This window comes from Prinia subflava, chromosome Z (genome assembly GCF_021018805.1).
Source record: "Prinia subflava isolate CZ2003 ecotype Zambia chromosome Z, Cam_Psub_1.2, whole genome shotgun sequence".
In the NCBI taxonomy this organism is placed as follows: domain Eukaryota; kingdom Metazoa; phylum Chordata; class Aves; order Passeriformes; family Cisticolidae; genus Prinia; species Prinia subflava.
In genome coordinates, this window is record NC_086283.1 from 35781796 (window position 1) to 35796988 (window position 15193).

The 15193-nt window shown below is 36.0% G+C and overlaps 1 protein-coding gene across 2 annotated transcripts in view; it reads left to right on the forward strand.

The window, feature by feature from the left end:
- Positions 1-15193, forward strand: part of MCTP1 (multiple C2 and transmembrane domain containing 1) — a 231010-nt gene that overhangs the window by 59455 nt on the left and 156362 nt on the right. Inside the window, exons 3-6 of one of the 2 annotated variants that reach the window (XM_063422940.1) lie at positions 2950-3092; positions 6385-6464; positions 7018-7123; positions 14788-14826. In XM_063422940.1, coding sequence (XP_063279010.1) covers positions 2950-3092; positions 6385-6464; positions 7018-7123; positions 14788-14826 — 368 coding nt within the window. The remainder of the gene's footprint in view (positions 1-2949; positions 3093-6384; positions 6465-7017; positions 7124-14787; positions 14827-15193) is intronic. The other variant, XM_063422941.1, reaches the window with a different exon arrangement.

The following is a 15193-nucleotide window of genomic DNA, read 5'->3' on the forward strand; positions in this document are numbered from 1 at the left end:
GTACTCTTGGGTAAATCCCATCTGGCCCCGTAGACTTATGACTGCCCAAATGGCTTCACAAGTCACTAATTCCTCTTGCATTACAAAACGTTTATTCTTCTCCCCACCTTAGTCTACAAGCTCAAGGGCTGTTTTTCCTGAGACTAACTGGTCTTACTGTTACAGATGATGGAAAAAAAGACATTAAGTACCTCAGCCTTCTTCTCATTCTTGGTGTCAGTGTTGCCCTCTGCATTCAAAAAAAGATGGAGGTTTTACTTGGCCTTCCTTTTGTTGTTACTCTTTTTATAAAAATACTTTTCATTTTCTTTCACAAGAATGGTCAGATTGAGTTGTAGCTGAGCTTTTTCTTTCTAATTTTCTCTTTACGTGACCTAATCACATACTTTTACTCTTTTGTAGTTGCCTGCTCTTTCTTCCAAAACCCCAATTTTTTTTCCCTGAGTTCCAGCAAAATTTTCCTGTTGACAAAGCTTCCCTGACTGCTCATCTCTCAGCACATAGGGATATTTTACTTTTGCATCTATGAGATTGTTCTTCTTAAATTATATCCAGCCTTCCTGGACCCCTTTATTTCCCAGCAGACTCTCTCAACCAGTCCAGAACAGGCCAAAGTCCATCCTCCAGAAGATCAAGGCAGAGGTTTTGTTGACCCCATTCCTTACTTCACCAAGAATTAAAAATGATATCACAATGCCCAAGATGGGCATTCTGACCACCACATCTCTCACCAATCTCTTCTCTATTCACAAATAGCAGGTCTAGTGGAATCTTGACCTTAGACTCCCTTGCCAGCTGTGACAGGAAATTCCACACACTCCCAAGAATCATCTAGACTGCCTCCTCTCTGCTGTGTTGACTTTCCAGCAAACATCTAGCCAGTTAAAATCTGCCACAAGAGCAAGAACTGCAATTGTGAAATGTCAGCCAACCGCCTATAGAATGCTTCATCCACCTCTTCATTGTGGTTGAGTGGTCTATAACGGACTCTCATCAGGATATCTGCCTTATCATTTCCTCTGAGTCTTACTCAGGAGCATTCAAACTTATCATCACTATTCCTTGAGCTGTATACAGCTGAAACCCTCCTTAATGTACAGAGCCACCCTATCAGCTCCTCTTCCTTGCCTGACCCTTCTGAGGCGCTTCTTAACATCTGCTGCAGCACTCTAGTCAAGCAAGTCATTCTGTTATGTTTCTGTAATGGTGACTTGTGTCACAGCTTTTCTGCTGCAGAATGACCTCCAGTTCCTCCTGTTTGTTACCCCTACTGGGGTCATCTTCTTTAGTTGTGTTATCAATTTCAACCCTGATGCTCACCTGCTGCCCCTAGGCTCATCTTGAGTAAGTCTGGCCTTATCCCCTTCTCCCTTCAAACCTAGTTTACAGCCCTCACAATTCACAAGCTAGAATAATTTTTCCTCTTTTAGGTGTTCCAAAGCTGTCAGCAAAAGACTGGTTTTTCCCTCTCTTGTCTTTCAACTCAATGCCACTCCCACCTTAACCATGCAGAAGTTCCTGGTACAATCAAGGGATACTTCATTGCCAAACTGCCTACATGAAGGTCAAGGCCTAACAGAATTCCTGAGGTTGTAGAGTGGTCCCAAGGAGCAGAGGGGTAGGCACATCATAACATAGTGTCCACATTAAAAATATTCTTCACATTACACAGAATTAATTTAAATACTTGATCTTTGACTTCAAAATCATCACCACTACTTGAATAACCAAGGAGCAAGTTAGCTGTGCTAGACAAAACATTTATATGCCACTGAAATTCTGTCCCAGGAATTACAGGTGCTGTAACACAAGAGACCACAGTATTCCACTGCTATAGTTTTTTGCAACAGGGGGACATTAATTTCAGGTAAAGAGTACTGACATCTTGTGGCTGGATGAAATAATGCAAGGAATGCTGCTCACAACCCTTCTACTTCATTGTTTAATGCATGTTCAAATTTTAAGAAAAGCCATTTCTTTTGGATGTATTTCCCAGAGGACACAAATGAAACTTCTAGAATCTACTGGTCTCTTGGAAAGCCCTAAACGTTAAAGGGAAAAAAAAAAAAAAAGTCTTGTCTTATAATTTTGGTGCTGTTAATGAAGATGCAGTTATTACTCAAGATAGGGTTACTGTTTATTTTAAGATAGTCTTTGATCATTTAGTCTCATATGCACTCCTCCAAGTCTCTGTGCCCATCCAAGACTCCTCCTCTCACAAGATTTTCAGTCCTTGTGATACTTCCACATACATGCCCCAGGCATATGACATTCATATGTCGTGTTTGACATTTTTCATATACCCATCAGGTTTGTCTTTCTGATCACACTTAATTGTTGCTCAGTTGTTTAAGAGGCTTTGTCCAATGCTCTCTGGTAAGTAGGTGATTGTTGCAAGAAGCAAGTTGAAGACTTTGTAGACAGACTTTAGAGTTAATTTTCTCATCGTGAATGCTGTAGGAAGTGAGTCTATACGGAAAGAAGAGCCTGGGCACAGTAAAGTCATTGAAGACTTTCGCAAGCAGTGCCGGTGGAGTACATGCCTTTTCAAAGGCACGAGATAATTAGGTTAATATTTTACAGGAGTAATTTTAACTTTATAATCTAATTTTTGTTGTTGCATTAAGATAAAGTACTAGCCCTGATAAGGATATAATTCTGTTAACTAAAACCAAAACTGCCGGTATTTCATGTGTGACTTTGAGAATGGATTGCAAACAACAGAAAGAGATGCAAGCACAGATTCGATATTAACAGAATCAATTAACTGAGTATTGACACCCTGGAAAGTAATAGATTGTGATAATAAAGAATTCTTTTAATCTGATGCTGTTTTGAATTTGACTAGCTATTGAAATTACATTTAGTTCTATTTAAAGTAATTTAGTCTCCACTTCCTTAGTGTATTACAAAGATAGAATTAACAGTATATATGTGTGTCTTTACCAGGAACAAGTGATCCGTATGTCAAGTTCAAACTTGGAGGAAAAGAAGTATTTAGAAGTAAAACAGTACACAAGAACCTCAATCCTGTGTGGGAAGAAAAAGCTTGCATTCTTATAGATAACCTAAGAGAACCATTGTATATAAAGGTAAGACAGCTTACATATGTCTGATAAGTTACAACAGAAGATTTATTGGAAGAATCCCAGCTTTGTGATTTCCTGTATACTGAAAAATATACTGTGCAATAGAAGACTAAAGACTATTTAGAGTCAAAATTATTTAAGTTTTGTCTGTAGAATGATGATGTCAACATTTTTAGAAGTTACAAATACAGGCATTTTTGTTTACTTCAGGGGTAATTGGTTTATAGTTCTTTAATGTGATCTTAGCAGAAGAACAGAGAAAGTAAACTGTATTTCATGATCCATTTTATTTATGAAAATATTGCATAATGATGGTATGAAGCATAATCTGTCCCACTAAAAGCAATTCATTTCTGAGGTCAGTTTTTGAGACTTTATTGGGATGTGTGCCTGATTCTCTTAAGTTTTCTAATTTTTCTGTTTCTATGGAACGCAGTGAGTTTGCTTGTATATTTCATACCATTTTCTGCTCTTACAATTTTTACATTGTATCTCTCCCTAGTAAATCACAGGTGAGGATGATTTTTTCATATTAGAGGCACCAATTATTCTGAAATTACAGGTTGCTTGAGTTTAGATCAAAAAGTAGCCAGCAATGACTAATACACAACAGTACCACTAGTATTTCTTAGATGTTGATATTAGAATGGAAACTAGAAAAACTGTGATGATTGTTTTATACCCACAGAAGAGAAAGGTGCTTTCCTGACTCTGGTAGTTCATGGTGATCCACATGCAAAAGTGATTCTTAGTTCTGTAAAACAAAGTAGACAAAAATTATGCTACCAAAAATGTATTTAGAAAAACTGTAGTCCTAGGATTCAAAACAAAACATGTATCCATTGAAAATACTTGAGGAAGTGTGAAAAGTTGACTTACCGTTATAATTCTCTGAAGCTGATCTGAAATTACATGTTTTAGATCAGTATCTGTATTGATCTAAAATTCATGACAGAATTTCTAACTGAAATGTCAAATTGTAGATTTTTTTTTAGTAGAGCAGTGCCACTTAAACATCCTTTAAGTATTAATCAGTATTATGTTTCATGCTGCTTGGATAAAGTACATCGTTACTAGAAGAGCTTAAAAGCTACTTAGAATCCTCATGGCATTCTCTTGCCTGTATTATGTTTAGTGACGCATAAGGAATGAACAGGTGAAAGAGAGAGGAAGAAGCAAAGACTTGCAATGTAGCCAACCTGTTTTAGCTGACTTATGTCAAGTACTGTCGGGGTGCTCACTCAGAGCTTACTGGCTCTGTCACCGGCCAGCCCAGATACCGCGACAGACGTCGGCAAGGGTCAGACCACGAGCAGCGCAGGCAGGGCTGACTCCTGTGGGTTCTTGTCCTATCAGGGGCTCGTGTGAGCGATGGTAATTCCACAGGCAGTGGAACGAAAGGAGGAAACAATTCCAGACGAACAGAGGGTTTATTAGAAACACCTCCTCAGCCCGGGACTGTTCGGGGGGAGGAGAGTACAGTGGGTTTTTGTCAGGGGTGAGTCGGGGGGGCAAAGGGAGTGGTCAGTCACTGCTGGCCAGCCAGGGCAAGTTGCTAGGGGACCCGGGGGTGGGAGAGCATAACTTGAGCTAACCAGGAGAGGGTAGGAGGGATTTCACCAAGGCGGGAAAGAATAACAGACAGCTAACCGTGTGCCGCATAACAGGTGCAGATGCAGACAGGAGTCATGTGAGTTAAACAAAGGAAGCATCAGGGGGAAGGGTACAGAGAACCAAATGAGTACAAAAATATACAAAGCATAACCGATTAAATTAATACACTGCCACAAAGTACCAGCCCTGAAGTAGGATGTGTATTTTTTTCCCCCTAGGAAAAGTATGTCAAGTGGTATGTCTATCATGGTAGTATTTTAATTACACTGTATGAAGTGTTTTAGGTTTTACAGCTCCTTCGGATATTTCAGGATGTGATTGAATTTTGCTAATTCAGCTAAAAATACTCACTTGGTATTTTAACCATGATCATTTGTAGTGGGAGAGAGAGGGAGAAAACAATTCTTACTTTGCACTGTGAACTCAGATTTCATAATTTGTTTTCTTTTCTCACTGGAATGACTAACAGATATAGAAAATGCAAGGGTGAACACTCAGGTATGCATATGAGAGACTTGCTCACATACTTGTATCTAACCCATTGAGTTGTGCAGCTGTGCTGTAGCCTTTGGGCCACAGGGTTTCCATTACTACTGTCTTAAGCCTGTCCATATTAAGGTATCTGAAAAAGATGAACTGTTATGCCTCCTGGAAGAGTTTCTGTAGTACAATAGTAGAAGTACTTATATTAGAGTTGGAGACTTCAAACCTAGTCCTGTCATATTCTCAGTTTTTTCCTTTATCCTTACAAAGTATTCACAAGTCTCATTCTTACTCTGAAGACATGTCCTAGTCCTCAGAAAACTTCACATTTATCCAAAAGAAGTTAATTTACCGTAGAAGTTGATTTTGATAATTGATCTTTTCCCCTTTTTTATTTTTTTTTTATCTGTGTTGCAACTTTTCTTTGTTGCTGTCCAACTTTTTGTTTATTTCCCTGCAATAGCTGCCCCCAGATTATTTGCTATTCTTTCTTCAGACCTAGGAAGTCATAACCCATCTCAAATAATACTATCTGATGTATTGGCCAGATTCCTGTCTGACTGTCAGTAAATTTATCAAGGTATTTTCTCTTTTAGGTAGCAAATTAGGAGGCAGACTCCTCATAGTAGAGTATTCATTGTCATTGTTTCCTTACACATAACCATTCAGTTTTAGTCTTAGATTTTAATGTTTCTAACCCTTGAAAGTTGCATAGCCTTCAAAAGGTACAATTATATTATTTCAAATACTGATGCAAGTGTTATAATAAAAGTAAAAGCACTTTTCATAATCATATCCTGCCCTCCTGCTTCCACTTTGCAGGATTCATTAAGGAATTAAGGAAATAAGTATAGAAAATCAGTGATTCTGCTTAACTTTATGTATTGTTTTGGTCTTCCTTCTTTCGATGCCAATGTTTATAAAAATATTTCTTTCATTTTTAGAAAATTGCTGTTGTTCATATGCATAGTCTAGTAGTAGAATACAGCTGTATGATGCAGTCTGACCTATAAACAAGCAGTTTCAAACTTGATTTTCTGGCCAGCAGGTTGCAGGTTACTTTCAGGTAGTCCTGATTCAACAAGTGAGAGAAATGAAGCTACAACTCTGGAAAAAGAGTTTCAAGAATGATTCATAGTCAGAAAAACTCTAAAGAAAGAAAAATTTCTAGTACTAAAGATGCTCTTGTGCATCACAGGTATTTGATTATGACTTTGGACTTCAAGATGACTTCATTGGTTCAGCATTTTTGGATCTCACATCATTGGAATTAAACAGGTAAGGCACAAACAAGCCTATGGAATATTTGTATATATTTATCTGCTAATGCCATGTTTGTGCAGTTGTAAGTAAAACATTATCCTAGAAAATAGTTATATAAACCTACACAACATAAAACTAACCAAAGAAAACCACTGATGTTTAAGAAATTATAGTATGATGAATGATAATTTATTAGCTGATTATGCCCATCTTCACAGTGTTTATGGAGAGGTTCATTGTATAACCACTTTAATCTTGTTTTCATATTAGTTTCATTCACAGCATTACCCCCTAATGTTTGAATTTTTTCAATTAATTTTTTCATTAATGTTACATTTTTGATATAATTACTTCAGTACATGTAATACAGTACTTAATACAGAATAAAAGTGTTTAGTATTTTTATGAGCACTTAGCAAAAATACTTAAAAGTAGAAATAGGGCAAATTTATGCCACTGTTTTCTAAGAAGGTTCACATTAATTCAGATGCCTTCAATTCTTATGATTGAGAAATTTGATTATCTGAGAGTCTGCAGTCCAAGTAAGTGCACAGATTTTGTCTCCTAGGCAAACAGATGTTACCTTGAGTCTGAAGGATCCTCATTACCCTGACCATGATCTGGGAAGTATACTCCTGTCGGTTCTGTTGGCTCCAGGAGACCAGCGAGAAGCGGTAATTTCAAGTATTTTACTAAATGTCGTCACTCCTGTGATTGGTGTCTGGTTGGACGATATTGGGCACAAGAGTAAATCTCAAATTATGAGATTAATTTGACTTTTCTGATTCTTCAGATAACTCTGAACGATGTTTCTGGTATAGTGCACCATATTTCACCAGAGTTGAATCCTCCCTTTCGTAGTTAGTAACAGCTGGATGAGGAAAAGTCAGTTGTAGGTGAATGGTGTTGATTAATATGAAGGAACATCAGTAAATCATTTGTCAAAGAATTTTGGACCTAGTCTGCTATTTCTAGATATGAATATTTGAATCCTATTTCATGTGGAAAATAAAGTTGAAAAATGTAGTGTTCCTGGGTTTTGGCAGCTAATGTTACAGGATTATTTGATGCTTTTCAAATTTTTGAATTTACATTTAAATTACAAAATTGTATGATTTTCTAAGTTTATTGTAATTCCTTCATCAGTCTTACTTTTCTGAGCTGCACATTTGTAAGTGAAAATGGTTTCCAGATTTCTAGATACTCTTAGTTGTGACAAACTCTTTCTATTACATTTTACAAGCTTTTGTGACTTTTGACTTGAGCAGTAGAACTATGGCAGAAATAGAAGAGATGATTCTGACTGTGAGAGGTTGTAAAATAATGTGGATTCCTTTGGCCCCAGATGGGTTGTAGGGAAGCGTTTGGACCTTGCAGCTAAATTTTGCCTTTAACAAACTATTTTCAAATTAAAGGAAGAAGTGCCACTAAGCAATGGAACCTGTGAAAGTGAGGCAGTGTTTTGTTGGATTTTTTATCCTAGAAATCTGTCAAGCAATCTTTCTTTCTTTGGAGCTTTCTTTTCAACACCACGAGCCAACACTATGCAGGCCACAAATCTCAGTTTACTCACAAACTTTGCCCAGGCATTTGAACACAGAGACACACATGCTCAACCCTCCCCTGCTGCTTCAACACAGCCAGATTTCCAGAATCTTCCAGGAACTCATCCAGGAGGTATTGTGGCATTTACCAGAAGATCCAGGGTTATAAGCCCCCAATTTTTGCCAGCCTCCACCTCTGATGGACCAGGACTTTACATAACAACCATGGGCCACAATCACCCACGCATCACAGAAACCATGGGTGGGGGTATCTTTCTCTCCTGCTATCTCTTTTTGTTTCTTTTTCTCTTTTGAATTTTCCCCTCTTAAGCTGATCATACACTCCAAGGCTACACATCCCTTTTCCATCTGTTACCCTTTCTTTTTTCCAGTTATGTTTTTAAAGCACTTATTCTAATATTTTTTTCTTTTTTTTTTGGTTATATTGCTTATTTAGCAATATTTTGGTTTAATCCACCCCTAAGGATCCATTAACAATGAACCTGTTTGACCTGTCTCAGGGACAGGTTGCAGCAGAGTCTAAGAAAAAGCATTATTCTCAGGAAAATGTCCATGGATATGGTCAGCTAAATGTTTTTTGTAAGATCATATATGTTTCTGTGTGCTGCAGTGTGAGATATCCTGTTGCATATGCACCTGCAGGGTACTGACAGATTCTACTAGTGTTCTTTTTACAATTTTCTCTACTATTAAATAGCCTAGTAAGTTGGTTACTGGAACTAGGTGTCTGGTATTTAGTAATGCAAAGATGTAGAATTCTGAAAATTATTTTATCCTCTGTTAATTTTCCTCATGATGTTCTGTTTGCACTTCATAAAAATAATGGAATGTGGTGGTAATGTCCATCTAGCTTATATAAGCAGTGTATTTTTCTCTTTTTTCCTAGCAATATGTTTGTCTATACAACTCAGAATTCTGTCTTGCAAATTTACACCACAAGTGTCATTGTTACCTAAATTAAGAAATTAATTCAGTTTTGGATTTTTTAAATTTTTTTTTGCATTTGTGTAAGACCAGCATTTCTCAGTCAAGTGGTACTTGCCCTGTTTTTCCAAGTTGCTTTGGCACTATCCAGCCATAATCCTAGATCATGCAGCCCAGAAACACTATATTTTTATGTGGTATATCATTATGTGGACAGCACATTTGTTTCCTTCCTTCATTATACAGAGAAGGTAGCTACTATTATTGTCTACTATTATACTGACTGCTCTAGAAAATTAAAGGTGAGAAAGTAAAATGAAGACACTACAGTGTACCATGCTTTTCATATCAGTGTTCATAAATTAACAAGTGAATGTTGGAAGTATTAGGAGACAGTAGAGCTGCTTGTTAGCAATTTTTTTAATATTCAACTGACTGGTTGTAATAGGGTGAAGAGTTGTGTTTGTGTTATTAGACATTTCATTATTAACTTTTTAAAATTTAGCCCAAGTCACCAAATTTTCTTCCCATTTAAACTGTTATCTGGAACTTCAGTCTGAAAATGCTCAAGATTCCGGTTAAGAATCAGATGCCTAATCTGAAACTTAATATTTATTATTGGAAACAGTCTTCGTAAGATATGGATCACAGAGCAGTTCCACTGGAGCTGCAATAAAGTCAGAGAATTTGTGTCACAATGCAGGGAAGATAACCTACAAAATTAATGTGTAATTGCTATATGTTTAATGTGTTAGGAGTTTAATAGTTCAAGACACAATTAGGGTTTTTTCAGTTACTACATGTACTTATTTATTTATTAACTTTTATTTACTCTCTAAAGAGCAGATATATTATAAAATTTATCACTCCAGTCGAACTGTCATGTTTGGCTATTTTTTAAAAGTTTTGTAAACATAAGGATCTTTTTATTGAAATGAAAATAATTGAGGTCAGGTAATTTTCAAATGTCATGTTAGCAGATCAAGACTAATTCTTGTCCACTCTTCAAAATGTGTGGCATATGAAGCAGCAATAAAAGCAACTCCTACATTCCCAGTCTGTGTAGCGCACTGTTTGGATGACTGATGCTCCCCGTCTACTTGGATACCTCTATAACAGATAATAACCCAAGTGTAGTTGAAATACATAGATAAAAACCTGAGCACTTTTAAGTATGTGCTAAAGATTGATGCATGGAAGACACAGATCCACTGTCTCTTCACATCTTGTGTAGTTTTTTCCTGTCACTGCAAATTTTCTTGAGTCTTGTTGGTTTGGTATATTGTGTATCCCTATATTGTGTACATTTCAAAAATAACTTTTTCTCCTGAACAGGTTTTATTTTGCTCAGGTGATAACTCTTACATTGCTTGCAATTAAGAGTTGCAAGTAATTATATCATTAGGTAATATTTTACCTCTTTACGTGACTTGCATGTTGTTACACATAAATGGTGTTAAATGGTTAAATTGTAAAACTGAAGATTACGGAAATTACTTGGAAGTACTTAAATTGCAGGTACTATAATTCTGTATGTTTAAAATGAGAGTGCTGATTAAGACCATGGGGGAAATAAAAACATAGAACAGCATCAAAAGAAGAAGTGTTTGTTTTCCTATATATCCACAGAAACCACATCGTATATTGATCCTATGTTTTGGCCAGGTCTGTAGCCATATTTCAAAGTGAGGCCTTTTAAACAAGTCTTGCTGTTTGTAAAGTGTTGTTTGGCAACTTTTTGATGTAGATTATACTTTCCAAAGAGATCCTTGCACTGCCTGAACTGCAGCAAAGGCTGTTTTGGAGGTCGTGCATTGATGTGCAAGTAAAGGAAAAGTCTTCTGAGGATCTGTTGTTGGAGGACAGGTCTCACAAAACATTTTATTGGTGTTTCAAAATAATGTAACTGTATGTTGCAGGTAATTGCATCCTGTCACACTGCCTAAGAAATATTGACACTGCTGGAGAATAAGATACTCCAAGTGCAAGTTTGAAGTGAAATGGGACAAATTCAGGGGCCTAGTTGTATATTGTCACCTGTCTGTGACAGAGGCATTATTGCAGATGATTTTAAAAATAAGCAGCCAGTTTGACACAGAAATAGATTTTGTTTTGGAAGAAGACTTGAGGTGTGAAAATAAATGATAGAGATACTTGGTCCACACAGGAGCATTGTTTTCCTTATCTTTTTGAAAAAAATTCTGATGAAATTTAGATTTTATGTGTACTGACTGATGAGATGATCTTGAGCATTCTCAATGGGAATTGGAAAGCCCCATTTCCTCAGATCAAAACATTATATTTTGGGATTCAGATATCAATTAAGAATATTAACATAAATATACATTCATATAACTGTATGTAAAACTATATTACACTGACTAGTAAAGAGGAGTATTCATTTTTGAGTCCTGGTGGACTGTTAAAAACAGTGCTTAAGTAATTTACAATTCTGTTTCTTCAGTAGAGGATATTTGGCCTAATTTCAATCATAAATGGATTCAGTAAACCAGTTTAATAAATAAGGGCACATTATTTGATTTTTGTGGTACATTTTATTTGAATAAAATGCAGAAATAGCCTGCAGTTATTGAACACTATTGAATACTTTTCAAGAGTATGGGCAGATAAACAAATCAAAATTTCTAGAAAATCTTGTTTGTATCTTTGCCATTTGCTCCCTCATGCTTGTCCTAAAGGCATGAAAATGTGAAAAGTTAAAGTAATAATTTTGTAATGTCTCATTCAAGCTATATACATAAATAGAAGTATAGTATATCTAAAGTTATTAGAAGTCCTATTCTTTTCATTTTTGACATGCAAAGGCAATTGATTTGTTGTGATTTATGAACAATAATAAATTGTGAATCAAAATTGATTAATGAATTATTTTTATATTACTATAAAAATTAGGTTTTAGTATTCAAGAAAAGTTTAATCTATTTCCAGCCTAATGCAGTAAGCTGCAGTAGCACTAGTTCCAACAATTAATTTGATTTTGCTTTGTTCTATTTAGAAGTACTTGTCCTTTACATTATTGCAGCATTTCAATTTTACTGCTTTGAGAGGATGGATAGCTTAGGTAACTAGTGTAAACTAAAAAGATGTAAAATAAATAAATATGAAAGAAGTATGTGTATATAAAAATGCGAAAACCTATGAGCCCTAAAGATTTGTGAATTTTAACTCTATTCATAAAAAATAATGTGGTTATGATGTACTTTCTGTATTTTTTGTTAATTTCTCGTTTTGATGACCAGTTTAAAAGAAGTCAAAAGTAGCAATTACTAGTTTTTTCTCTTAGACCTGCTCCAACAAAGCTTGTCTTGTTACTTGAATTTGGACAGTGTTTATTATTTCCTTTTCGGACACATGTGGTGCTGTGTGTGCTAGTGTGCTGTTTGTGATTTCATGCATGCATACCAGCTCCCTGCAGATTCTGTTTGATGCTGTAATCATGGGTGCAGCAATGCATGTGAGTTTTTCTGGTCCTTTACCTATCAGCATTCAGTACACAGATTCCACCACTGGAAAACCTGCAGTAGGCAAGTTCTTCAGGGCTGCATGTCACCCATGTGTTCACTACCACAGCTGATCCCTACCTGGGTCCTAACAGGCAGTTTTCAGCTACACGAAATGACAAAGTTGGTAGCTTGATAGGAGGCATTGCCTTGGGAGCAACAGAGATTGATGACAACTTTTCATCACTGCCAGAAACCTAACAAACAAAAAAATGGGAAAAAAAGGAAACATACGAGTTGTACTTGGATACTATTATTTATTGAGATTAAAGTTCAAGGCATTGGGTTTTTTTCGTAAAATAATTTATCTCAGTTGATTCTGAGGGGTTTTTTGCTTCATATGAAACTATTAACATTAATGTCCTGTCAGTTTGCTTGCTGTGTTAAATCATATCATGCATTATTATTATTTATTTGTTTATTTATTTATTTTCCAGAGGGACATTAATAACACAGAGAAAAACTCCAGCGATAGACTCAGGGCATGGAATATTTTCAGATGAAAAAATTCCATGTAGATCATCCATCCTGATCTGCCTTATGCTATATATTAATTTTATTGGCTTTTAAGGATGGTTGTTATGGCTTCGGCTTATCCTGCTTTAGCTGATAATGATGCCAGTGCACTCAACAAGGGTGGTTGAGAGTAGTTGTAGCTACTACTCAAACTGAGCTCTTCAGAGCTGAAAGAGTAATGGAGTGATTTGGTTTGGAAGGAACATTAAAGATCATCTAGTTCCCCTCAACCTCTTCCACTAGATAAGTCTGCTCAGGGCCCCATCCGACCTGGCCTGGAACACTTGTAGGGATGGGGCAGCCACAGCTTCCCTAGGTGACAAATTCCAATGTCCCACCACCCTCATGGTGAAGAATTTCTTCCTAGTATCTAATCTAAACCTGTATAGTTAATTGAGCTGTCAGGACTTATTCTGTTGCTTGCTCACAGCCTGGTCTGAAGAGCAGTGAGGCTGAGTTTGTGCTCTGATGTATAGCTGTGTAGGATTCAGAAATGACAAGGAAGGGAGGAGCTGTACTTTATTGGATGAGACTCAGGAACTCAGGTTTTCTTCAGCTGCTGTGGGCCTCAAGCTGTTTAATTCTTTCATGCTTCTCCTAGAAAAATGGGTTAAATGATATTCTCCAGTATAGTAAAATATTTAATATCTTTTCCAAAGCCACAGTGCTACAATTATTATTAATTTACTGCAGAGCTCTTAGGATTTAAGTGTCCATAGCAATTCAAAAAGTTTCCTCAGTGGCTAGTTATTTTTCTTCTTACAAAAAACTATGTGTATTTGAAAAAAATCTGGATATTTCAGAAATAAAACCCCCACATATTTTCTCTCATTTTATTTTTTTTCACCAATATATAATTTAATTTCTTAGCAAGGAAAATATTTTAATTTCAGAATTTATTTCCATTATCTAAAAAGGCAAGTGTTTGTGAAATAGTTAATAAAGAAAATAAAATTATGTTTGTTTTCCACAGCAAAAGTTTCAATAGAAATGTATGGCCTTTGATTTATTCCTGCTTAGTGTCAATAACAGACTGCTGAATCTGATTAAGTTATATAAACTAATTTATTTGCATTTCCACAGAAATGCTTTAAGCAACAGTTGTGTTCACAGATAAAACCTACTTGCCCAGATATCTCCTTTATTTAATAATTGTGAATCTGTCTTGGATACTTTGACTCCTGGCAGTGCCAAGACTGTTTATGTAATGAGACAGGAAAATTTGGCTTTTTGAAAAAGTGAAGATAAAACATTTTTTTTCTATTTCATGTATGTAATTATCAAACCAAAGAACTATTTTTACTACTGTGAAATGAACAAGCAGTGATATCCTTAACGATTTTGTAGTATATTCATGTCATCAAAGGAGTCTCATTCAGGTTGTCTCTTTTGTGGCTACACCTGTGAGCAAAACAGTAGTATTCCAAAAAATTGGAGTACTTTATTATTAAGAAAGAATAAATAAATAAATATTTAAATATCAGTCAGAATTGAAATTACTATCCATAATGGCACATTTATTTATTTTCATTTTTTAATCTAGTTCTTTCTGTCTTTTTTCTTTCCTACAACTTTATGTCCTGCATTGTCTCTGGAAACGAGACACTCATACTGCCCAGAAAATATGCCTGGGTGTGCACAGGGCTGCTACTTGTCCAGATTTACCTCAGTCTTGTGTGTATCTGTTGCTGAAGTGTACATGTTGCTTCCATTGTAGTGGTGGTTAAATGTGAATTGCCCTGTTTGAGACTGTTGGCCTCCTTTTCTGTATTGTAGAGAAAAGGTAATAAAAATGCTCTATTTTATTTTCAGACAATGCTAATGAGGAAGAGTTGGAAAAGATCAAGTAAGGTAACTTTGTAACTTTTAGCATGTGGTCTTCTAGCTTTTGACGTTGTTATTTTGTTCGTTTGTTGTTTTTTACAACAACTATGATTTGTTGCCAAGCATGCCATATAGCACTGGAAACTTCTGGCACAGGATTTATTGCCCTTCCAAATGTATTTTAATGACAGTGGGGTTTGTTTCATTAAATAAACATCATGGTACAGTTCAGCTTTTAATGTAATCACACCACCTTCTTTCAGCTTTGTCACAGCACTTCAACCTATCTTGAAGTCATCTAGTAACTTCTTGTAAGCGACCAGCATTTCCTGATTTCTTTTCAAAAACCTTTCATTTCTCAGCTGTAAACCATTTCCTTTGTTCATGTAAACAA